Below are 26,620 nucleotides of genomic sequence, written 5' to 3'. Positions count from 1 at the left end.
GCGATTCCCTGATCCACTGTAAACTCTCCTTCCAGACTCATATCAAACATCTCCAATCTAAAATCAAATCTAGAGTCGGCTTTCTATTCAGCAACAAAGCCTCCTTCACTCCTGCCGCCAAACTTACCCTAGTAAAACTGAATATCCTACCGATCCTCGACTTCGGCGATGTCATCTACAAAATAGCTTCCAATACTCTACTCAGCAAACTGGATGCAGTTTATCACAGTGCCATCCGTTTTGTTACTAAAGCGCCTTATACCACCCACCACTGCGACATGTATGCTCTAGTCGGCTGGCCCTCGCTACATATTCTTCCCCAGACCCACTGGCTCCAGGTCATCTACAAGTCCATGCTAGGTAAAGCTCCGCCTTATCTCAGTTCACTGGTCACGATGGCAACACCCGTAGCACGCACTCCAGCAGGTGTATCTCACTGATCATTCCTAAAGCCAACACCTTATTTGGCCATCCTTTCCTTCCAGTTCTCTGCTGCCTGTGACTGGAACGAATTGCAAAAATCGCTGAAGTTGGAGACATTTATCTCCCTCACCAACTTTAAACATCTGCTATCTGAGCAGCTAACCGATCGCTGCAGCTGTACATAGTCCATCGGTAAATAGCCCACCAATTTACCTACCTCATCCCCATACTGTTTTTATTTATTTACGTTTCTGCTCTTTTTCACACCAGTATCTCTACCTGCACATGACCATCTGATCATTTATCACTCCAGTGTTAATCTGATTTTTTTATTTTATTCGCCTACTTCCTCATGCCTTTTGCACACAATGTATATAGACTCTTTTTTTTCTTTTTTCTACTGTGTTATTGACTTGTTTATTGTTTACTCCATGTGTAACTCTGTGTTGTTGTCTGTTCACACGGCTATGCTTTATCTTGGCCAGGTCGCAGTTGTAAATGAGAACTTGTTCTCAACTAGCCTATCTGGTTAAATAAAGGTTAAATAAAAATAAAACAATTTTAAAAAAGAGAGGATCCAGATTGTCTAACCCAGCAACGCTTTCAGAACATCAGCTAGCTGGATTTGGTTGAAGGAGAAATGGGGGAGGCTGGGGCAATTTGCTATTGGGGGTGCAGGGCTGCTGACCAGGGTAGGGGCCAGCCATGCTTATTGAAATTCTCAATTATCGTGGATTTATCGGTGGTGACAGTGTTTCCTATCCTCAGTGCAGTGGGCAGCTGGGAGGTGGTGCCCTTATTCTCCATGGACTTTACAGTGTCACAGAACTTTTTGTAGTTTGTGCTACAGGATGCACATTTCTGTTTAGAAAAAGCTAGCCTTTGCTTTCCTACCTGCCTGTGTATATTGGTTCCTAACTTCCCTGAAAAGTTGCATATCGCGTGGGCTATCCGATGCTAATGCGGAACGACACAGGATGTGTTTGTGCTGGTCAAGGGGCAGTCAGGTCTGGAGTGAACCAAGGACTATATCTGTTCCTGGTTCAAAGTTTTTTGAATGGGGCATGCTTATTTAATGGTGAGAAAGGCACTTTTAAAGAATAACCAGGCATCCTCTACTGACGGAATGAGGTCAATATCCTTCCAGGATACCCGGGCCAGATCGATTAGAAAGGCCTGCTCGCAGAAATGTTTTAGGGAGCGTTTGACAGTGATGAGGGGTGGTCGTTTGACCGCAGACCCCCATTACGGACTAAAAATCAAGTGTCAATCATAGAGATGAATAGAGGACTCTTGATGGATATGACCCATTTAAGTATGGACATTGCAATTGAGGGCTTCAACCATTGACTTACTAAAACATTTCGTAGAAAGAAATCCCCTCTTCAACTAGGAATCGATTCTTAAGATTCAGTATTTTTTTTTTAAAAGGAGGAGACTGATCAGTTGCTGTACTTCCGAGAACACACGCATCTTTCATAGCGAGCTAGCGAGGGACGGAGAGAAAGAGGAGGGGCACAGTATAGGCAGGCATTTTTCTTAACGTTAAGGATCCCAATTTCATTTAACTTTTTTACATTTAAACGTTCACACTCCTACCCAAAACCATACTTTACATATTTATAGAAATATTAGATGTTCGCTAGTGACATTTCTTAAAAATACATGAAGATTTACAAACTTTTCTCACTAATTTTCTCTAAAATGTTTGCACATAGACTACTCACCATGTGGCCATGCTGGAGAGAGGTGCGATCCATTTACCTGGTGATATTTGTAGGGGTGTGGCTTAAGGCACATTATACAACTGGTGGGTCTAATCCTGAATGCTGATTGGTTAAAACAGCATTCCAGCCGGTGTCTATTCCACAAGTTACCACCGGCTAAATCTATGACGTTAAAATGCCTATTTACTCTGTTCTATCTGACTGCGCAATTCACTGTCTCATCAGCCCAGCCAAGCAATTTATAAACTTGATCTCGACATTATCTCACATTTCTTTTAGACTAACATTTCGTTTTCAACAGCAGAGATTTGTATAAACCTTGCTGTCTGTCTTTCCGACATTTGTAACATTGTTTCAATATTCAAATTCGATCTCCACTATAGTAATGAAAGTGGTTGGGACGATTGTGTTAGCTGTGTTGTTGGCTAGCTCCTCTGAACAACAGTGTCCTGACTAAAGAGCAAATGTTCTATGCCAGGTGAAATCGTGCCTCATTAGCTCATTGTTATGGATGTATCCAATTAAATGTCAATAGAAAACAGCTTAAACAAATGCAAATGAGCTAATTTCCTGTTATTCTGGCTGCACTTTTTGACGTGGCTGTAAATTAGCTGTCGTTGGCTAGATAGCAAGCAAGAGATAAGAACGTTGCCAGCCAGTATGGCAATGGAACATTTAGAATGACCGACTGGGTCGCGTCCATAGATACAGAACAAAAAGACTGAATGACTGGGTCGTATCTCTGGCAACCGAACTGATAGAACGAATGACCAGCCGGCTTGGGTAGCAACCCTAGATTTGTGTCGGGACTATATATTGTGGACGGATGAAATAGTATGAAGAAATTAATCAAAATAATGTTTTTAATGAAAATATGTCAACCATTATTTGAATATGTTGGTAACCCGTTGTATAAAAGCGAGAGATTGCCCCTCGAAGCCCGTGTTTGGAGGATATATTGGCACTTTGTCTCGGGCCTAACAGCACCCATGCCAATATCCTCCAAACACCGGCTTCTCGGGCATCATCACTTAATGAATTCTGCAGTCTTTTAATGTGTGTGTTTCGGGTAGTGTCATCAAAAGGTGGGACAGCATTTTTTTTTTGGGGGGGGGGGGGGGGGTCTTTAAAAAACGAACAAAACTACTGATTAGAACAGTGTCTTTCAATGTAATTATAGAACAACTCAACATGTTCTATTGAAATAATAGGGGTAAAAACAAAAAGATCATAAATCAAGATGTGCTTTAGGAGTCAGGGTGTGGGACAGCCACCTCTCAATAGAAATAGGTGTATAAACAATGATTTTGTACTATATTAATGTAACAATATGTTTGTTATGGCCTTGGAATGAATTAAAGCATTCCAAGGCATCATTTTTTATTTTTTAATAGTTGTTTTTGGGGTGGGACAGCAATGTACCCCTCTTCTGTTGAATCACCCATATATGGGATAGGGTGCCATTTGCGACGCGTCCATAGAGGGATTATGGGTAAATGTCTAACAGTCACGCCTGTTTACTGTTTCAGTTGGAGAGGCGGAGATTAAAACGATGCAAAGAGAAATCGAACCGTAGACAACTAATCAGCCTCCACAGAATCTCTGAGGAGGTCGATGTCTAGACAAGCTACAGTCATAGGTGTTTCAGTAATGTCCCTCGGGCTCGCTCGTCTTTATCCTGAGCAATGCAATCATCGTGTCTATATTGGAAAGAAGACATTTCATTCATAGAAGTGAAATTAAACGTTATAACACAATCAAAAAGTACGTCTGTTCAGTTGTATCATGTGACCCAGCCCCTTGACTAAGATAATAAAAACACGCTTACATGACAAAGAGAGAAGAGGTTATGAAAAAAAAGATTACAAAAAATATCTTGATTTGAAGGAACACCCTTTTTCTATTTTCCCCAGAGACAAATATTCCCCCAAAATCCTCCAGCAGCCTACGCCTAGGCCTGCCTGGGACATAACTTGGTGCCAGAAGGGGCTTTGCAAGGAATTAGACAATATAATACTCAATCTTTGAGTCAATGATGCATGCGTTCAGGTTAAAATGAATCGAGGAAACCCAGGGCCCCTCTATGCAGCAGTACATGTGACACAGCCTGTTGAGTGTGAATCATTTTGGTTGATTGATTTTGCTGCCCTGTGCCACAGACCAGGGGAAGTTCAAGTCTTGTACAGCACATATCTCATTGCATCTCTGAAATCCATTCTGTTACCTTGAGACTTACAGAACAGTGAGTACACCAAGCAATCCCTAAACATGCATCAAGCAGACAAACACACACGTACTCAAAACGACACGCATTCCACCTTGAAAATGATGCGTAGCCTTATATCGCACAGATTTGACTATAATCCGAAAAATTGACGAAATGCAGCTGCTCTGTTGATCTCTCAATCAACACATACAGTATTTCTTTCATCATGCATTATCATATTGATCGATAGACTATGACTTTTCAGATCACCCAGTCGTGTTTTCTGCGGAGTAAGCTTCAGGTAAATATTGCAATTCTTCCGACCATTCCTGGACCCTGGATTTCGAGTCCAAGGCCCTATGACCCACTCAAGCCCTCAACTTACAACCAGAGGAATGTTTAAGACTGTGGCTGAACACTGGTGTTCAACGGACGCACACTACTGTGAATAAAAAGATGACACTGAGGAAACACGAGAGACGATTTAGCTACAGTAGCTGAACTCCAGTGGACCCGTGAGAGTGTAATCTAAAGTGGCACGGTGTTACCTGATACAACAAAGCCATTACACCCTCTTTTATCTGAGTTTAGAACAGAGAGAAGAGGCAACATCTCCACTTTGATCGTATCAGTGTCAGGGCCTGACACAGGATCAGGATAAGCCCCTGTGTAATTAACACTTCAGGGCTAATCAGTTCTAACACAACAGAGATTAAGGCAATTACGGTGGTAGATCATTACCGAGAACAGTAATTGCCTAAAAACAGGTGGATAGTACATGACTTTAATGTTCGCAGTGGTACGTAAACGTTTTGTATGTTCATTCATATTTTGTCCACACCGTAAAAAAATAAAATAATAATCTAGGTGTTTCAACTAATTATTATTAAGTAACTGGTTCCACAGCCTTTATTTCATTTACTCAACTTTTCGGTCCAAGTGTTACCTGAACTAAAACATTTATTTGGCCCAAACTTAGCTCCATCTTGAGAAAACTTTGGCAAAAATGGTGTTTGTTCAACTTGTTTTTGGAGGGAAGCTTAACTAAAAAAAGGGTGTGCAACTGTTTACACCCACACACACACACACTGCTTTTAACATACAATGTTTCCAATGTACATAGTTGACACACGTTGACATACATTTCGCATGTTCATTCATACACTAATTACGATTTGAACTCACAACCTCTTGGTTGATGGCATTCCGATCCTCCTGCTACACCACCATGTCTTGGTGGATTATCTCTTAACCTGACTAATTCTCTCATCGTTGATTTGATGGACTTATTTAAGTCATTCTTGTTTTTTCTGTATAGTTGTCCAATGTTGGCGGAGCATATTACTCTGTTTGAATGTTACTCCTTAATCACTATGACGAACATAATAGCTTTTCTTTGAGTGTACTTTTAACAGAGCTGAGATTTACAGTGAAGTGCAAAGTGTAGCAATACAGGTGAAATCAGTAATTGACACAGACATGATGATGATGATGTAGCAGGAATATTGTAATGCTGAACCAAGAGGTTCTGAGTTCAAATACCAGGTTGAGGACATGTTGAATACTAATTACTGTGTACATGCACAATGTAATCAAGTAGGTCAATGTGTGTCAAATCTGTACGTTGAAAACTTTGTATGTTAAAAGCACTGTGTGTAACTCCTTCCACAGCCTAAGACGTCCAAATAATAGTTTCTAGTTCAAATCAAATGTTATTTGTCACATGCGCCAAATATAACGGTGGTAGACCTTACAGTGAAATGCTTACTTACAAGCCCTTAACCAACAATGCAGTTTTAAGAAAAATCCCCCCCCCCAAAAAAAAATTATAATAATATATATCAGTAACAAATAATTAAAGAGCAGCAGTAAAATAGCAATAGTGAGGCTATATACAGGGGTACCGGTACAGAGTCAATGGGCGGGGGCACCGGTTAGTCGAGGTAATTGAAGTAATATGTACATGTAGGTAGAGTTATTAAAGTGACTATGCATAGTTAATAACAGACAGTAGCCACAGCGTAAAAGAGGGGGGCATTGCAAATAGTCTGGGTAGGCATTTGATTAGATGTTCAAGAGCCTTATGGCTTGGGGGTAGAAGCTGTTAAAAAGTATCTTGGACCTAGACTTGGAGCTCCGGTACTGCTTGCCGTGCGGTAGCAGAGAGAACAGTCTATGACTAGACTTAGCGCTCCGGTACTGCTTGCCGTGTGGTAGCAGAGAGAACAGTCTATGACTAGACTTGGAGCTCCGGTACTGCTTGCCGTGTGGTAGCAGAGAGAACAGTCTATGACTAGACTTAGTGCTCCGGTACTGCTTGCCATGCGGTAGCAGAGAGAACAGTCTATGACTAGACTTGGAGCTCCGGTACTGCTTGCCGTGTGGTAGCAGAGAGAACAGTCTATGACTAGACTTAGCGCTCCAGTACTGCTTGCCGTGTGGTAGCAGAGAGAACAGTCTATGACTAGACTTAGCGCTCCGGTACTGCTTGCCGTGTGGTAGCAGAGAGAACAGTCTATGACTAGACTTGGAGCTCCGGTACTGCTTGCCGTGTGGTAGCAGAGAGAACAGTCTATGACTAGACTTAGCGCTCCGGTACTGCTTGCCGTGTGGTAGCAGAGAGAACAGTCTATGACTAGACTTGGAGCTCCGGTACTGCTTGCCGTGTGGTAGCAGAGAGAACAGTCTATGACTAGACTTGGAGCTCCGGTACTGCTTGCTGTGTGGTAGCAGAGAGAACAGTCTATGACTAGACTTAGCGCTCCGGTACTGCTTGCCGTGCGGTAGCAGAGAGAACAGTCTATGACTAGACTTAGCGCTCCGGTACTGCTTGCCGTGCGGTAGCAGAGAGAACAGTCTATGACTAGACTTAGCGCTCCGGTACTGCTTGCCGTGCGGTAGCAGAGAGAACAGTCTATGACTAGACTTAGCGCTCCGGTACTGCTTGCCGTGCGGTAGCAGAGAGAACAGTCTATGACTAGACTTGGAGCTCCGGTACTGCTTGCCGTGCGGTAGCAGAGAGAACAGTCTATGACTAGACTTGGAGCTCCGGTACTGCTTGCCGTGTGGTAGCAGAGAGAACAGTCTATGACTAGACTTAGTGCTCCGGTACTGCTTGCCATGCGGTAGCAGAGAGAACAGTCTATGACTAGACTTGGAGCTCCGGTACTGCTTGCCGTGTGGTAGCAGAGAGAACAGTCTATGACTAGACTTAGCGCTCCAGTACTGCTTGCCGTGTGGTAGCAGAGAGAACAGTCTATGACTAGACTTAGTGCTCCGGTACTGCTTGCCGTGTGGTAGCAGAGAGAACAGTCTATGACTAGACTTGGAGCTCCGGTACTGCTTGCCGTGTGGTAGCAGAGAGAACAGTCTATGACTAGACTTAGCGCTCCGGTACTGCTTGCCGTGTGGTAGCAGAGAGAACAGTCTATGACTAGACTTGGAGCTCCGGTACTGCTTGCCGTGTGGTAGCAGAGAGAACAATCTATGACTAGACTTGGAGCTCCGGTACTGCTTGCTGTGTGGTAGCAGAGAGAACAGTCTATGACTAGACTTAGCGCTCTGGTACTGCTTGCCGTGCGGTAGCAGAGAGAACAGTCTATGACTAGACTTAGCGCTCCGGTACTGCTTGCCGTGCGGTAGCAGAGAGAACAGTCTATGACTAGACTTAGCGCTCCGGTACTGCTTGCCGTGCGGTAGCAGAGAGAACAGTCTATGACTAGACTTAGCGCTCCGGTACTGCTTGCCGTGCGGTAGCAGAGAGAACAGTCTATGACTAGACTTAGCACTCCGGTACTGCTTGTCGTGCGGTAGCAGAGAGAACAGTCTATGACTAGACTTGGAGCTCCGGTACTGCTTGCCGTGTGGTAGCAGAGAGAACAGTCTGTGACTAGACTTGGAGCTCCGGTACTGCTTGCTGTGTGGTAGCAGAGAGAACAGTCTATGACTAGACTTAGCGCTCTGGTACTGCTTGCCGTGCGGTAGCAGAGAGAACAGTCTATGACTAGACTTAGCGCTCCGGTACTGCTTGCCGTGCGGTAGCAGAGAGAACAGTCTATGACTAGACTTAGCGCTCCGGTACTGCTTGCCGTGCGGTAGCAGAGAGAACAGTCTATGACTAGACTTAGCGCTCCGGTACTGCTTGCCGTGCGGTAGCAGAGAGAACAGTCTATGACTAGGGTGGCTGGAGACAATTTTTAGGACCTTCCTCTGAAAAAATTGTCAAAGACTCCAGCTACCCTAGTTGAATGAACATATGAGATAATTTGAACAAACCCATCACTTTAAGTTGACTGAATTCTTGCCTATGTTTTCTTATTGTTGGAGCCAAATTAGTTAAGTTCAGGTAACACTTTGACTAAAAAGTTGAGTAAACAAAAAGAAAGGCAGCGGAAAGTGTTACTTAATCACATTTAATTGAAACAACTTTATTTATTTTTTACAGTGCAATTTATCCCATGTCTAACTGGGATCATTTCATTGACATTATGACATTATGCCACAGTGTCTCACCTCATCCAGAGAGTTTGGCCAGAGTCCTATGGGTCCTGATCAAATTTTTTTTTTATCTCATGGGTCCTGATCAAAATTTTTTTTTATCTCACCTTTATTTAACCAGGTAGGCTAGTTGAGAACAAGTGCTCATTTGCAACTGTGACCTGGCCAAGATAAAGCGTAGCAAATCGACACATACAACAACACAGAGTTAATCATGGAATAAACAAAACATAGTCAATAATACAGTAGAACAAAAGAAAACAAAAATCTATATACAGTGAGTGCAAATGAGGTAAGATAAGGGAGTAAAGGCAATAAATAGGCCATGGTGGGGAAGTAATTACAATATAACAATTAAACACTGGAATGGTAGATGTGCAGAAGATGAATGTGCAAGTAGAGATAGTGGGGTGCAAAGGAGCAAGATAAATAAATACATAAATAAATACTGTATGGGGATGAGGTAGGTAGATAGATGGGCTATGTACAGGTGCAGTGATCTGTGAGCTGCTCTGACAGCTGGTGCTTAAAGCTAGTGAGGGAGATATGAGTCTCCAGCTTCAGAGATGTTTGCAGTTCGTTCCAGTCATTGGCAGCAGAGAACTGGAAGGAAAGACAACCAAAGGAGGAATTGGCTTTGGGGGTGACAAGTGAGATATACCTGCTGGAGCGCATGCTACGAGTGGGTGCTGCTATGGTGACCAGTGAGCTGAGATAAGGCGGGGCTTTACGTAGCAGAGACTTGTAGATAACGCGTCGCCAAACCCACTGGCGACGCGTATGAAGCGAGGGCCAACCAACAAGAGCATACAGGTTGCAATGGTGGGTAGTGTATGGGGCTTTGGTGACAAAACGGATGGCACTGTGATAGACTGCATCCAGTTTGTTGAGTAGAGTGTTGGAGGCTATTTTATAGATGACATCACCGAAGTCAAGGATCGATAGGATGGTCAGTTTTACGAGGGTATGTTTGGCAGCATGAGTGAAGGATGCTTTGTTGAGAAACAGGAAGCCAATTCTATATTTAATTTTGGATTGGAGATGCTTAAAGTGAGTCTGGAAGGAGAGTTTACAGTCTAACCAGACACCAAGGTATTTGTAGTTGTCCACGTATTCTAAGTCAGAGCCGTCCAGAGTAGTGATGCTGAACAGGCGAGCAGGTGAGGGCAGTGATCGGTTGAATAGCATGCATTTAGTTTTCCCTGCATTTAAGAGCAGTTGGAGGCCACGGAAGGAGAGTTGTGTGGCATTAAAGCTCGTCTGGAGGTTAGTTGACACAGTGTCCAAAGAGGGGCCAGAAGTATACAGAATGGTGTCGTCTGCGTAGAGGTGTACCAGAGAATCACCAGCAGCAAGAGCAACATCATTGATGTATACAAAGAAGAGAGTCGGCCTGAGGATTGAACCCTGTGGCACCTCCATAGAGACAGCCAGAGGTCCGGACAACAGACCCTCCGATTTGACACACTGAACTCTATCAGAGAAGTATTTGGTAAACCAGGCGAGGCAATCATTTGAGAAACCAAGGCTGTCGAGTCTGCCAATAAGAATGTGGTGATTGACAGAGTCGAAAGCCTTGGCCAGGTCGATGAATACGGCTGCATAGTAATGTTTCTTATCGATGGCGGTTATGATGTCATTTAGGACCTTGAGCGTGGCTGAGGTGCACCCATGACCGCCTCTGAAACCAGATTGCATAGCAGAGAAGATACGATGGGATTCGAAATGGTCGGTAATCTGTTTGTTAACTTGGCTTTCGAAGATCTTAGAAAGACAGGGTAGGATAGATATAGGTCTGTAGCAGTTTGGGTCTAGAGTGTCACCCCCTTTGAAGAGGGGGATGACCGCGGCAGATTTCCAATCTTTGGGAATCTCAGATGATACAAAAGAGAGGTTGAACAAGCTAGTAATAAGAGTTGCAACAATTTCGGGAGATCATTTTAGAAAGAGAGGGTCCAGATTCTCTAGCCCAGCTGATTTGTTGGGGTCCAGATTTTGCAGCTCTTTCAGAACATCAGCTATCTGGATTTGGGTAAAGGAGAAATGGTGGGGGCTTTGGCGGGTTGCTGTGGAGGGTGCCGGGCAGTTGACTGGGGTAGGGGTAGCCAGGTGGAAAGCATGGCCAGCCGTAGAGAAATGCTTATTGAAATGTTCAATTATAGTGGATTTATCAGTGGTGACAGTGTTTCCTAGCCTCAGAGCAGTGGGCAGCTGGGATGAGGTGCTCTTATTCTCCATTGACTTTATAGTGCCACAGAACTTTTTGGAGTTAGTACTACAGGATGCAAATTTGAAAAAGCTAGCCTTAGCTTTCCTAACTGCCTGTGTATATTTGTTTCTAACTTCCCTGAAAAGTTGCATATCACGGGGGCTATTCGATGCTAATGCAGAACGCCACAGCATGATTTTGTGCTGGTCAAGGGCAGACAGGTCTGGAGTGAACCAAGGACTACATCTATTCCTAGTTCTACATTTTTTGAACGGGGCATGCTTATTTAAGACGGTGAGGAAGGCACTTTTAAAGAATAGCCAGGCATCGTCTACTGAAGGGATGAGGTCAATGTCATTCCAGGATACCCCGGCCAGGTCAATTAGAAAGGCCTGCTCACAGAAGTGTTTTAAGGAGTGCTTGACAGTGATGAGTGGAGGCCGTATGACCGCTGAATAAGGTGCTATTTGGGACATAGACTAAGTGTGTCACATTCATTAGAAAGGACAGATACTGAAAGACCTCAAATGTGTGGTGTTTGTTTCCCCCCCCCCCCCGGCCAGACGATGCAAAGCTCCCAAATGATGATTGACAGAGAAGCAGACAGAATCAGGAGCATTTTAACAGAGCTAATAATGAGCTGCATTCCTGAGGTGGCAGAAGAATTATGATTATTCTATCTTGTCACAACTGTATATTGTCTCTGAGCACGTCTAAATTACTTCATTACAACCATGAGACAACATGTCGAAGCAGCCAGCATAGCTCACAGCAAACCCCTGGCAACCCCTGGCATCGATAAATCAACACAACAACATCTCTGGTTTATATGTTTGAATATAGGAAGAAAAAGCCTCCAGTTATTTTTGCAAAGGGAGAAAGATGTAAGCTCCTTGGCGCAGCACCCCCAGCCCGCCGCATGCATGTGAGGAAGTGAACCTGTCCTTGCAGATCTTCCTGCACTGACAAATGGTCATTAGAGCTACATCTTGGTAATTGTTCGGAATGCTTCAAAACATAGAAGCACTTAAGCCATACCTATAGACATGGAGGAATTTATGATTAATTGCCATTTTGGCAAGGAGTTTCACTGAGTTCTCCAGTTCTCAGTGAAAGGAGTAGCTAATGTTGTAATCCTTATACTGACAGCAAAAACTCTTCACTAAATTTACACTCAACGAAAGCTACAAAGATGCTATTTAGATCCGTCTGTCTGGGAACAAATCAGGGCCTGGGTTCCCAAAAGCATCTTAAAACCTCTTAGATATAAAGTTCCCTGTTTAGGGGTCTGCGTTGTTCTGGTACCGGTTCCGAGCAACTTTTTGGCTTACGAATTGATCTGTGGACACTGTCGATCAACATGGCTTGCATTGAGCGATAGCCCTGGTTCCTACAGACACAGTAGTATATTTTGTCTTCCTGTGTGACGTAGGGCGTGTGTGAAATATGAAACCACTTGAAGCTGGGATGTCCCTCCTACCATTTAATTCGCTCTTCCGACTGTCCATCAACTCCTGGCTGAACCCTACGTCACAGCCACTGACCAAGCACATGCCTGCAATCCTTATTTAATAGTGCAGCAGGAGAGAGTGATTTTGTCACAACTGCACATTCAGAGATAAAAAAAGGCATTATTCTAAAATAATTCATAGATTTTAAACAAAAAACACATTCTGTTTGTCTTAGATGAGATGAACACCTAAGGAGTTCAGGAAGCCAAGCGAGAGCTCGGTGAGACATTCACAGCGGTGGAGGCAGATGTTTTGATCTCTAACACTAAACATACAAATATGTATTTTACAGTTATTAGAAGGGTGAAATCTTATAGTTAGTCATTTTATAATTTCATTATACTATATTTAGAAAGCATATAAGTCATTTTGAGCCTTATTCATAGAGTTTTGTTGAATACAAAATACATAGATATTTTTTATCGTATTTGTACTGTGCTTGAGCTTGTGTCCTCAAAATTGGGTACACCTCAGCAATTTATAACAATTTGTTTTTAGAGTATGCAGCATTACTAGTTATTGTTTATGGCTCTCTCGTGATAAATAATTACTTTTGGAGATTATGTAAATTACCTTTTCGATTACATATAGTTACATCTAGTTACACTGGTTTTTGTTAGAACCTTCGTAGGAGCATCATTAAATATCCGAGTTGTTTCCCAAAACCATCATAAGTAAAGTTGCACTTGAAAACACTTGTTATCTACTGACCGTCTCAGACCACTCATATAGAACAGCTACGGTAGTTGTTAGATTATCTTTTGCCGTTCCGCGTCGCTTTACACACAGAAGATCTCTGCTAAACATAGAATCAAGCTGTTTGCGATACAATTTTGTCTTCGCAATTTAACAAGCGAAGAATAAAAAGATGATTCTGAAATGACTGCATTAAAACAAAACACAGCAGGGCTATAGGCAACATAGGCCTATATATATATATATATATATATATATATATATATATATATATATATATATATATATATATGTATATATATATATATATGTATATATACATATATATTTATTGTTCAGTCAATTGAGTTCTATTTGTAGGCTACACTGTCTATAACGCCTCAGTATATTTCATGATGTGTAACAACGTGTGCAATGAAGTGCCAAATGAATCTGTGATTTAGTGCATTATTATAGAGTAAGCACTAGAGTGAGCCACCTCAATACTTGCAGCCATATGGTGATAGCTCTCTAGGAGCTGGTCTGTCATCATTATTGTGGAATAATTCTAAAGCTACGGTAAGATTTGAATGGAGAAAGCTGATCAGGGAGCTGCACTGCCTTTCTTTCATTCCTCTCAGTATCGACAAATGGTCCAACGATGCACTTCGCGAACGTTCTTTCTGCGTGGTGTTTCGGGAAACTCACGTTACATCGTCGGCCGTTGTAGGAAAGATGCATCGTTAAAACACTTTAGTAAGCATCGTTTCCATCGCTATCGGGAAACCGGGCCCAGTCCAATAAGAGCGGTCACATAAAACCAGGTCAGATCAATGTTCCAGATGTTCCTTGGATCAACATCTGACGGTTGGATTCACATCTGACCAGAGGAGACTAACCGCACCACAGGCACTCTGCCCTCTGCTGACTCTCAGCAGCAAAACAGGAATGTTGCAAATCACAGTTTAAAGGAAGAGGATGTATATAATCTAGCACTGTAGAAGGTATCATCTTAATACCCACATATTCCTCACCGAGCGAACAAAAATAACTTTGAAGCGCCTGCAGAATACTTAGCTTTGCCTCAAGAGATTAAAGGCTTCATCTGTAATGACTTAAATGGCAACGGCATGAGATATTTTTTTGACTCCGAATTTAGTCTTTAGAACTAAGCGGCGGTTCTTCGAGACAACATCTTGAAGGGAAAGTTATAATGGACACTTCTTGTGTCAGACTAATGACGGTAAAGAACAGGAATTCTGTCAACGCCAGCAGGCTGCTTGCAACGGTACTCTAATTGTTTTGAATATGAAAGACCTGCTCAAAAGATTCTTCCAACAACTGAAGGCATGCATTAGCTAGATAGTAGAAGATAAAACCAATAATGGATACACTATACTGGAGCTAAACGGTGGTTTGTTGACAAAACACTTCCTTGTTGGTACACACAGAATGGTCTCTATTAAGCAAGCATAGAAAAGTGCAACGGGAGGAGACAACGTACAAAAAGCAAGACAATAATTGCATAGTAGCAGGGCCTACATTTGTTTTATTACTCAGTTCAAAGAGCACCGACAATGGTAGAGATCAGTGGTTATATGAGAAGCAATTTAGGAGGTAATTTGGAGTTTGCAATTTGATGCAAAAGAGGAGCAGTCAAGTGTAAATCAGTCTTGTTAACATACAACAGCTGGCCTTGTTCTCCACTGCACTTTGGATCAGAGTAAAGTTGAAGTGAGGCCATTGGCTGTGCACTCAAAGGTCAAGGGGTCACGTCTTAAGTGAGACACTGTTAAACCATTTGAAAGGCACTTAGATTACTATTTTCTATGTCAGGCAGGCAGTGTGTATGTGGAGCTATTGGAAAGATTAGGGGGAAATTATCACAGGGTCCTATTTTCCATAATGACAAGTGCTCACTCACCTTGTTGGAGTATTTTGCCAAAGTACTTGTTCTGACTGGTGCAGTTCCAGCGGCGAAAACGAAACTGGTACTGGCACTCCCGCACACCCAGCTTGGCACCCTTGGCGACCTCGTGGACGATCTCTGGCTGGTTCTGGCACAGCTCGGCCTGCTTGCCCGCTAGTCGCTTGGTCTTCCGACAGATACTATTGGGGTCCATGACCAGAGGGCTCCCCACTGCCCTACAGGGAAGCATACAACAGATAGACTGTGACTACAACTCACACTACAGCGGCATAGCATTATGATGTTTTGTTCGTGTCTTACTCTTACTCCATATAAGTATCACTAAAGCTAAATGTATGTGCTCTTCTATTAGGCCGTTTGATTACCTGACATCGGGTGTGGAGAGAAATAGTAAAGCTGCAGTGATGTGGAAACATAAAAAGGAGCTAGAGAGCTGCATCTTAATTGCCGGGTTTCTTACCTAGCGTTGACAGATGTATGTTTACCCTTTAGGAAAATTGTTTATTTCAATTCCTAATGGGAGTACGGGCCTCGGGTTCAACACTGTGAACTCTCGCCAGTCCTTCTCGTGACAGTTGCTATGACATAATGTGAGAACAGCCCTATCCTCCTGTTCCCTCGATTCAATAACTCTGCATCTGACTCCAGTTCAGCTGATGTGATCCGTAAAGCTCGGGTCCGTTTTTATCATTATGTGGGAGTCGGAGTGTGTGAGAATACCTCATTGCTTTTCACTCACCCGTGTCACAGCTAATCTTCCTGACTAATAACATTCATCTGCCTTGTGAGTTTGTTTTAAGAAGTCAAACAAGCACTCTTGCCAATCCCAAGCATTTGTGGTCTGATAAGAAGCATGAGACAGGACCGTTGCTCTTAAAATGTAATGCATCCCATCTCCAGTAAGTCAATTACATTATTAAGTCGAAACCATTTATATATCAATGTCTGAAATGTCACTGTATATCTGTGATTCAATCAAAATACCAATTATTTGTAGTTAGATGCACCTTTTTAGCCATAGCGTCATGGAAAACAAAAATGTACCTGCCAACATACTGTACACAAAATAGCATAATGGCTGCACAGATTAAGTATAGAAAAATGATTGAATGCCTAATAATTCACACTGCCCTAAAAGCGGGGAGTGAACAGTAGCTTAATGCCCACAATGTGAGCTGTCTGTGAAGTGTGAGAACTTGACTCCGACAGTCCAGCGTCACCGGCTTCTGGGATCCTGACATCCTACTGCCAGTTACTGATGATGTATTGGCAACGTCTCTATGGAAACGGATCACAGGGGAACACATCTCCGGCGCGCTATAGTATACCTACACCGATCTGAGATCCAATGATTCCACACCCAAGTGCAAGTGACATGGGCAGATCCAGAACTTAGCAGACACACCGAGTCTTAACAACCCCTGATTATCTGACGTGTCATGGGATCGTCAAACCTGGGGGGGGATCTGCGAGCCAGGATCATAGCTTTGAAATTGGCTCGGCAAGCTGCTCACAAAAAAGGGACCGGGTTTTACAGCAGGAGGTGTAGACTCGTTAAAAAAAAGAAAAAAGAAAAACGAAGCAGACCATGTTTGAGTTTCTTCTCCAAGTCCTGTGTCATTGTCAAAGTGAAAGGGCAAACCCTCCTCGCCCCAATTCAAAAGCAAGGCTTTTATATCACACGAGCAGCCGAAGCAGCTAGAACACTGGCAAGGACGAATCATGCGGTCTGAATATGGCTCCGGCAATATGTATGATGAAGACATTTCTCTGTCTTGAACACCATGCTGTGTTCCAGTGTCAATACAAACCAGGACCGACCTGAACAAAGCACTCACTATGAGGAACACAATGTTATCAGTGTTGAATATGAAAGGATAGGGATCTCTATAAAAGCACACATATCGGAACTACAAAATCAGATAAGCAATCAATCTTCCACGTCCATGCAATGTGTTCATTATTCCGTCTCCTTTATCAGTCAATGTAATGCTCCTGGACACGATAATGCTGAAACAGAGTCTTATCACGAGAGAAAGGAGGATGCACTACCATCTACGCTATCAAGAGCCCTCCAAACAGTGCCTCGCATGAAATATCACAGAGATAACCAGAGACCAAAATAGAAAGGGAAACACTGATAAAGGACATGTATCCAAATAATCTAGTCTCCATGTGGGCCATCATGATCGTTTGGAGATAAGCTGTTCGTCTAGCTTTGTGTGGACCTCAAGTGACATTATGAAGTGCATGGCCATAGATATAAAGGCTTTTTTTCTCACTTTGCAAAACAATACATTTCGTCCTCCTAATTCTCTATGCCGGCTATGGTGGATACGAAGTCGGTCATGACAAGGCTGGAACCCTAGCTGTGGAGAGTGGCTTGTGTTCAGCTCTCTGGTCCGTGTCGCCGAGCCACGGCACAATCGTCTCTAAAACTCAAATCCTGAACTCAAATCCTGCACTAACACCGACGCACCGACGCTCTCCGTCACATGTTTGTCTTGCAATAAGTGAGGACCACATGAGGTCCATGTGCGCACTGAAAAACCTCAATGTCTGGAAATTGGTGGAGGCCACATGCTCTGTGGTGAAACATTGTACATAGCAGCCCCAGGCCAAGCCCTGTCATTGAATGAGACCTCACGTTGTCACTTATTGCAAGACAAACGTGTGACAGACAGCAGTGGTGCGTCAGTGTTGTGCACGATTGGATTTGGTGCTGTGATGGCGCCAGAGGGGAAGGCTGCCGTCTTATTGGATCTCAACCAACCCTGCTATTTTGTTTGTTTTGTACATAAGGTTGCTGATACAGTCTATTTTGACTGAAAAGAGCTTCTGGACATCAGAACTGGGATTGCTCAACTCAAACTGGACGAAGAGTTCTTCTCAATGAGTCAGACGGGAGGGACATAATACAGACACCCGACCAGGCCCAGATCCCCGTTATTCGATGGAGAAGGAAACTGAGATTTCGCGGAAAGAGATCCGGGTGCCTTGTGAGGATCAGGCGACCAGGGGCTAATCTGCCCATGCATTCCATCCTGCTAGCTAACGTTCAATCGCTGGAAAAATAAATGGGACGAACTGAAAGCACGTTTATCCTACCAACGGGATATTAAAAACTGTAATATCTTACGTTTCACAGAGTCATGGCTGAACGACGACATTAAGAACATAAAGATGGCGGGTTATACACTCTATCGGCAGGACAGAACAGCAGCCTCTGGCAAGACACGGGGCGAGGGCCTATGCATTCATGTAAGCTGGTGCACAATATCTAAGGAAGTCTCGAGGTTTTGCTCACCTGAGGTAGAGTATATCATGATAAGCTGTAGACCACATCTACCAAGAGAGTTTTCATCTGTATTTTTTTTATAGCTGTCAACATACCACCACAGACCGATGCTGGCACTAAAACCGCACTCAATGAGCTGTATACCGCCATAAGCAAACAGGAAAACGCTCATCCAGAGGCTGCGCTCCTGGACTTTAATGCAGGGAAACTTAAATCAGTTTTACCTAATTTCTATCAGCATGTTAAATGTGTAACCAGAGGGAAAACAATTCTAGACCACCTTTACTCCACATACAGAGATGCGTTCAAAGCTATCCATCGCCCTCCATTTGGCAATTCTGACCATAATTCTATCCTTCTGATTCCTGCTTACACGCAAAAATTCAAGCAGGAAGCACCAGTGACTCGGTTTATAAAAATGTGGTCAGATGAAACTGATGCTAAGCTACAGGACTGTTTTGCTAGCACAGAATGGAATATGTTCTGGGATTCTTTCGATGGAATTGAGGAGCACACCACATCAGTCACTGGATTTATCAATAAGTGCATCAAGGACGTCGTCCCCACAGTGACCGTACGTACATACCCCAACCAGATGCCATGGACTACAGGCAACATCTGCACTGAGCTAAAGGGTAGAGCTGCCACTTTCAAGGAGCGGGACTCTAACCTAGAAGCGTATAAGAAATCCAGCTATTTAAACAGGTCAACATTCACAAGGCCACAGGCCAGACGGATTACCAGGACGTGTACTCCAAGCATGCGCTGACCAACTGGCAAGTGTCTTCACTGACGTTTTCAACCTCTCCCTGTCTGAGTCTGTAATACCAACATGTTTCAAGCAGACCACCATAGTTCCTGTGCCCAAGAACACTAAGGCAACCTGCCTAAATGAATACCAACCCGTAGCACTCAAGTCTGTAGCCATGAAATGCTTTGAAAGGCTGGTCATGGCTCACATCAACACCATTATCCCAGAAACCCTAGACCCACTCCAATTTGCATACCGCACCAACAGATCCACAGATGATGCAATCTCTATTGCACTCCACACTGCCCTATCACACCTGGACAAAAGGAACACCTATGTGAGAATGCTATTCATTGACTACAGCTCAGCGTTCAACACCATAGTGCCCTCAAAGCTCATCAATAAGCTAAGGACTGAACACCTCCCTCCGCAACTGGATCCAGGACTTTCTGACGGCCGCCCCTAGGTGGTAAGGGTAGGTAACAACACATCCGCCACGCTAATCCTCAAAACGGGGGCCCCTCAGGGGTGCGTGCTCAGTCCCCTTCTGTACTCCCTGTTCACTCATGACTGCACGGCCAGGCACGACTCCAACACCATCATTACGTTTGCTGATGACACAACAGTGGTAGGCCTGATCACCGACAACGATGAGACAGCCTATAGGGAGGAGGTCAAAGACCTGACCGTGTGGTTCAAGGACAACAACCTATCCCTCAACGTGACCAAGACAAAGGAGATGATTGTGGACTACAGGAAAAGGAGGACCGAGCACAACATCATTTTCTTCAATGGGGCTGTAGTGGAGCAGCTTGAGAGCTTCAATTACCTTGGATCCACATCACAAACAAACTAACATGGTCCAAGCACACCAAGACAGTCATAAAGAGGGTACGACAAAACCTATTAATGCTCACGAGACTGAAAAGATTTGGCATGGGTCCTCAGATCTTCAAAAGGTTTTACAGCTGCACCATTGAGAGCATTCCAACAGGTTGCATCACTGCCTGGTATGGCACTACAGAGGGTAGTGCGTACGGCCCAGTACATCACTGGGGCCAAGCTTCCTGCCATCCAGGACCTCTATACCAGGCGGTATCAGAGGAAGGCCCTAAAAATTGTCAAAGACACCAGCCACCCTAGTCATTGACTGTTCTCTCTGCTACTGCACGGCAAGCGGTACCGGAGTGCCAAGTCTAGGTCCAAGAGGCTTCTAAACAGCATCTACCCCAAGCCATAAGACTCCTGAACAGCTAATCAAATGGCTACGCAGACTATTTGCTTTGCCCCCCCCTCCCCCTTCTACGCTGCTGCTACTCTCTGTTATTATCTATGCATAGTCACTTTAATAACTCTACCTACATGTACATATGACCTCAATTACCACGACACCGGTGCCCCCGCACATTGACTCTGTACCGGTACCCCCTGTATATAGCCCCGCTATTGTTATTTACTGCTGCTCTTTAATCATTTGTTATTCTTATCTCTTACTTTTGGGGGGGTATTTTCTTAAAACTGCATTGTTGGTTAAGGGCTTGTAAGTAAGCATTTCACTGTAAGGTCTACACCTGTTGTATTCGGGGCATTGTGACAAATAAAATGTGATGTTTGATTTGATTTGATAACGATCTGGTACAATGAAGTGCTTCTCTACAGATGATGCCGAGCTGAAGCTTGGCCCAGAACCCATTCCAGGAGCGGATGAGTGGAAATGGCACACGCTATATGCACACCTGTGGGCCACACTCCTGGCTGCCTGCCAGACTATGACCCACACACAGCCAGGAGGACCGGGAGTTTACTTGTCCTGAAACTTGCAAAGGCATTCCAAATTCTCTGGTCTTCACTGCTCTCTGCCAAAATGATTAGAGCCTAATCAAAGAAGCTCTGAAAGAAGAGGTTTATCTCAGAGACGTTTCATCTACCCCCACAAATGGCATCCTGTCTGTCTGGTCGGGCTGACAACCATTTGCTTTTAAAGACAAGGGGCAGAGAGACAGGAGTGAGATGGCATGCACAGCTCTCAACAGAAAGCATCTTTGTCCTGTCAAACTGCAGGACCTCCAGGTGTGCTCACCTGAGTACTCCAATTTTGTCTTTGGGGAGAGAGGTTCACAGTTTAGCAGTACTAATAGCTGGCCTTCAAACTTGAAAAGGTTTGATTTAGTTAAACATCCCTCTTCAGATGTGCGTGTCTGAAATGAATTGATTATACTTCAGAAAAAAATAATCTGTCTTGTGTCTTTTTAAGTCTCATACATCTCAGAGTACTGAACAAATAATTGTTTTATGATGACATATCCACTGCCTCAAGGTCCACAGGAAAAAATTCCAACTCTGACCTCCCTAATATCTCTGTTTTTACAACAGGCAATTGCAGACCTCCACAAGCTGAAGCTGAATCTTTTTTGGCTAGCTGAGTCATAACATTAGGGACTTTCGTTTTTTATTGTTGATTTCATTGAGTTACTTAACCACATTTTAGATATTAGTTTGTTACCAACAATAAAAAATGCTTTATTGAAAATAAATGTTGTGGTTCGTTAAGACATTTTTAGAGATTGTCTGATCAGTCATTACAATTGCTTTGAGTGAGTTTGCAGTAGGGAGGTGGTGATAGATAAAGAAAACGAAAACGTTTAATTAGTATGTAATTGTAGGCTAAGTATTACGAAATGCTTCACAGTGCGGTCAAGGTCATCAAAAGTATTACCATGTTATTACACTTGTCAATACGAGGCTCTTTGAATAGTGGTTGTATCAATAAAGTCACATTCAGAATTGCATGTATTTGAGTACATCCTGACATCATGCCAATCTTTATCCAGATATCAACCATGGGCGCGTGCAAAACATAACCTTTACATAACATCAGATGACAAAAAAACACCGTATTCTAAGAAACCTTATTTACATTAGCAACTCAACTTGACGCACATGTTAATTGTTTGTAGCATGACTTACCACCATAACCCAATGATATTGACCGGACACAGGAGGATGAAAAACAGGGCTAGTTGAGTCCGAGATAATGGAATCGTCATGATGAGAGTGTCCTTAAAAAAACAACAACGTTAAATTAAAAAGTGAGAGGCGCCAATCCCCAATTCAATTAAGGTGTTGTTGTTTTCATTGGATGTCCTGCAGAGTTCGTAATCTGCAGGATTCAGCACACCCACTAAATGCTCAAAAAGTCATTTGAACCCCTCTTTGGATGCACCACTAAAGTTCGATTACACGGTCAGGAGGGAAGAGACATCGTGATGAAATGTGTTAACCTCTTCATAGTCGTCTCTCTGGCAGATAGATTCAAGACTGAAACACCAGAGGCAGAGGTGACAAGCACGTCCTGACTAAAACACCCAAATTCCAATAGCACAGCGATTTTAATCTGGCAGCAAGGATACTACAGCCCGGGGGTGATGGAATGTAGCCAGACCTTGGGCAGAAAAGTAAACCCATGGACCAGCATATTCCGTGAGGACAATCAATGCTAACGTTTTAGTGCAAAAGTAATACAATCTATTGGCCTTGGTAACAACTGTACATTTTTACTCGGCATCGAAGTGTCGGGTACTTTTCGATTCACAGGTAGGCGCAAAGCCCGCAAATTTATCCGAGTCCCTGCGCTCTAATGCACGTTTCAAGTGGGAATGTACTTCCTTTGCATAAAATGTGCGCTCATCTCCCACCTGGTATGATGTCGCTTCGGGCCAAGTGAAGACCTATTTTGTCACTCAGAAAAACGGGATAATTAGTTGGAAGAACCTGACTGTGTGCAAAAAATATATTTTACATCAGAATGGCAGAGAAAGGGAAACATTTTCCCCTGTGTGTTTATAGTGAAGAAATTAGAGCTTTCAGGTGTTGCATACCTTTGTCACATTTGGCAATATCTGTTGATAATGTGAATATGCATACTTCTGGGGAAACGATGTAGACCCAAAGTTGTTTTTCCGAAATAAAGTAGACCAATAGACCAGTAAAGCCAACTTCCATTGCAACTGTAACAGTTGTGGAAAGTTAATAACTTTTTCATCAAAAATATTTATTGAGGGAGAGAGAGATAATATGTTTCTGCTCATCCATTCATCTATATTTGTATTTATTTATTCAGGACAAATAGCCTAAGGTAATCTTTGGGCTATTAAATCCGTCTGTGCTGAAATATATTTTATGATTTGTTTACATTATACTGTATGGAAAAACCTTCTCAGTGCTTTTTCTTTGCTGAGCTCACATTCTATTTTTTCATATTAGTCGTTAATAAATTATTTACAATCTTTTCACGACAAAAGGACACTTTGTGCCCATGTGTCATACATATTTTAGACAGGATTACCATCTACTTATCTCCTTTTAGAGTTGCCAAGGGGATCCCACTTGAAATTCAAGATCTCTGTCTTCATGTAGCCCATCAAAGATTCACCCCTGCATTCCAATACAGTGATCCAATCAATCACAATATAAACACAAGCAAACAGGTAATTTCACTAGTCTCATTTGCATTTTTCATTTCTTTCTCTTATAGCCCTGAGCAGCTAAGAGGAAAGAAGAGGAGCCTTGTCTCCTATCTCATGTCCAGGTCTCTTTGATTCATACCTTTTGTTTTCCCTCCAACTTCAAAGGTGAGATATGGAAGAGTTTTGTCTGAGCCGCAGGTGTGTCACTGTAATGATAGTTCAATTTATCATTCGATTTTTTTTTTAAAGAAAAAAAAGTGATATCTGGCTGATTGTGTCATCAATGGGTCATGTGACAAAGCAGACATTGAATCTAAAGTGTTGTTGTTGTTGTGTGACCTACAGTAAAATCAAGATCACATGTCGGACACAATTCAAAGTAGACTGAACTGTTTATTTTCTGTGCAATTTTATATCAAGTTTGAAGTCTCTCTTTATTAACCACATGCAGACAGTTCATGTCCCAGCTTTGAGTGCAACACATTACATTTGACCTAATCCAATAAATTGGCCTACGTAAATCTACCCTTACATTTTTGGAATTCCTGCCCAAAAAAAATGCTCTGCTATTTATATGAATTGCACTCATAATCATATAATAAAGTTATGAAAATTGGGTTATCACTCCTCGTCTATATTTAACTGAGGCATAATTGCAAGCATGACTACTCCACTTGTAGTCCCCCCCCCCCTCCCCTCTCTCTCTCTGTATGGGTGAGTGTTTTTGTTAGGGAAGACTGATTCTTCATACTTGGCTTAAACTTTATGGACAATAAAGATCCCATTTCAAAGTACAGCAGGGTGTTGAGCCTGGGGCCTTGGCTGAGTGTTCCTGGGAACAGCCCTAAGCAGAACTAGAGTATGTCTTTAGCTGACAGTGCTTCAACAATCCCTTGTACTGCTAGCATGTGCTTCATACTTCGCGCTTGCAACGTGGCTCAGCATACTCACCTTTTCACACTGCCTTCATCCAACCATGACCTACTGTCTGCCATGGGATTGCACCTCCTATCTCTGGTTACCAGAGCCTCATCTTTCTACCACACATTAGCAACTTTGTTTCTCAAATCTTATAAAATCCCCTTAATCTGGCAACAAAAAAAAAAGTCTGTCAATGGATTCCCCTGCGATTGTCATCCAAAATGATTCGAAATCCCATCACACATCATATTTTATATGCCAAATTAAATTAAGGCTAAGTCAAACTCGCATGATGTGTATGTGCCTTGACCTTTTTAAACAAACCACAGTCATTTTTTTCACAACCGGTGAGGAAATGTTATTAGAAAACATCAATATTGCCACATGATACCACATATCTGTAAACACTACGTCTGTTTGGAAAAATAAATTGTGTTGTTGTCATATGTCATATGATATGATGTCCTGACTACAGCAAACGAGGGAGACGGATGCAATATTTTCATCAACATTGTGTAAATGTTTTTAGGAAAACAGTAAATTGCTCAGAGAAAAAAAAAGGATTATCTCGTATTCTCACATAGGCAAGGCCCATTGGTGTTGACACCTACAAATCAATGTCACTTGTCTGCAGTCACCTATGACCCTTTGCGGTGAGTCCAGACCGCGTGCTTCCTCGACACAAACCTAATTCCCATGCAGATTACGCATTCTGACTGTAAAAACGTGTTACATTTTTTACTGATCATGAGCTCACCCCTCAGCAGCAAATTGTCCCCTTAGAATCGGGCCAGCCTATTGAAAACATAATTGATTCCAGCGGTTTTCGCATCTTCCAAGTGCGTCACTTTTAATACTCCATAATAGCATCACTGTTGAACTTTTGTTTATTAGATTAGGTTTGGTCCAATCAATTGCGTGAAAGTGAGACCCACTGTCTCTCGGATAGTTTCGATCTGATAGTGTGCCTATCACTTACACGCACAGCTGTTTTTATTTCACCAAGATCTGTCCTATTGGGCAGGGTCCTTTTACACGAAGCCATGGCACTACAGATGTGTTCTTATCTTGGGCCTGTGTTGAAAAGACTAAAGAGACAAAAGGAGATAACATTTGCTGCTTCTGAATTTTCGCTCACTCATGTGTCTCCGTGTGCTGCCTTGCGTCAACAGTGCCGGTGTCTTACAAAGGAAATACAGTATTTATGTACTACTAGTGAATCTCTCCCGGGAGAGAATGCTCTCTCAGAGGTCTTTTGCTTGTGTTGCACGTTTGCAGGGAGGTGATCAGAAGTTAACAGTCCACACACGGATCACTGGAATGATAACTCCAGGTCATGCACAGTGCTCACAATGAGATGTACAGTAGTAAAACATAGTCGGGCCACAGTGTGCAACCATGGGAGAAATGCATTCCCTAGCATGTACAACAACATTGATGATAATAGTTTCTTTACTTTTGAAAAAAACCAAAACATTTCCTTTATTACTTTTCTTTTCATTACCTTCACTACATTATTGTTCATTATGATACCTCGTGATTGGTATGTACAGTGGGTACACTACATAGTCAAGCCCTGCTACTTTGGAAATATTTGTTTTATTCGTTTTGTCTGGAAAAACAATGATATGGTTTATTAGTATATAGCGCCACATTGTGGAAATATATGTAAAGGACGCTTCAGAGAGAAGAAAGAATTCATGACTAGCCTTGGCTACACTGTAGTGTGAGCTTTGATGTCATCAATTATTTTATGAGATGTGCCATGAACTTATAAACATAGAGAGAGAGATCTTATTAAAACACTATACGATTCCATGCAGTATTACAGTATTCTACATTAAGGATAATGTGGATGCTACAATCATTTTCAATATGCTACATTTAATCTCTCTGAACGTTCTGCGCCCCCCTAAACCGGTCTCTGGTGTCACAGGTCTGAATCAGCATGAAAACCAGTAGCCTACTGCTGCGGCCGTCCAGGGGACCATAATTGATGTGATGAT

General features: G+C 42.8%; 1 protein-coding gene across 1 annotated transcript in view; it reads right to left on the bottom strand.

Moving 5' to 3' along the window:
- The window catches only part of LOC109904146 (protein Wnt-6-like), a 29,432-nt gene extending 6,812 nt beyond the window's left edge, over positions 1-22,620 (bottom strand). Inside the window, exons 1-2 of the mRNA XM_020501328.2 lie at positions 22,195-22,620; positions 15,173-15,393 (exon numbers count right to left, since the gene is read on the bottom strand). Of these exons, the coding sequence (XP_020356917.1) occupies positions 15,173-15,393; positions 22,195-22,274 (301 nt within the window). The 5' untranslated portion in view covers positions 22,275-22,620. The remainder of the gene's footprint in view (positions 1-15,172; positions 15,394-22,194) is intronic.
- Positions 22,621-26,620: the final 4,000 nt, after the last annotated feature.

The sequence above is a fragment of the Oncorhynchus kisutch genome, linkage group LG2 (genome assembly GCF_002021735.2).
Source record: "Oncorhynchus kisutch isolate 150728-3 linkage group LG2, Okis_V2, whole genome shotgun sequence".
Lineage (NCBI taxonomy): Eukaryota > Metazoa > Chordata > Actinopteri > Salmoniformes > Salmonidae > Oncorhynchus > Oncorhynchus kisutch.
Note: the sequence above shows the minus strand (reverse complement) of the source record. Positions and strands in the feature narration are given on the sequence as shown.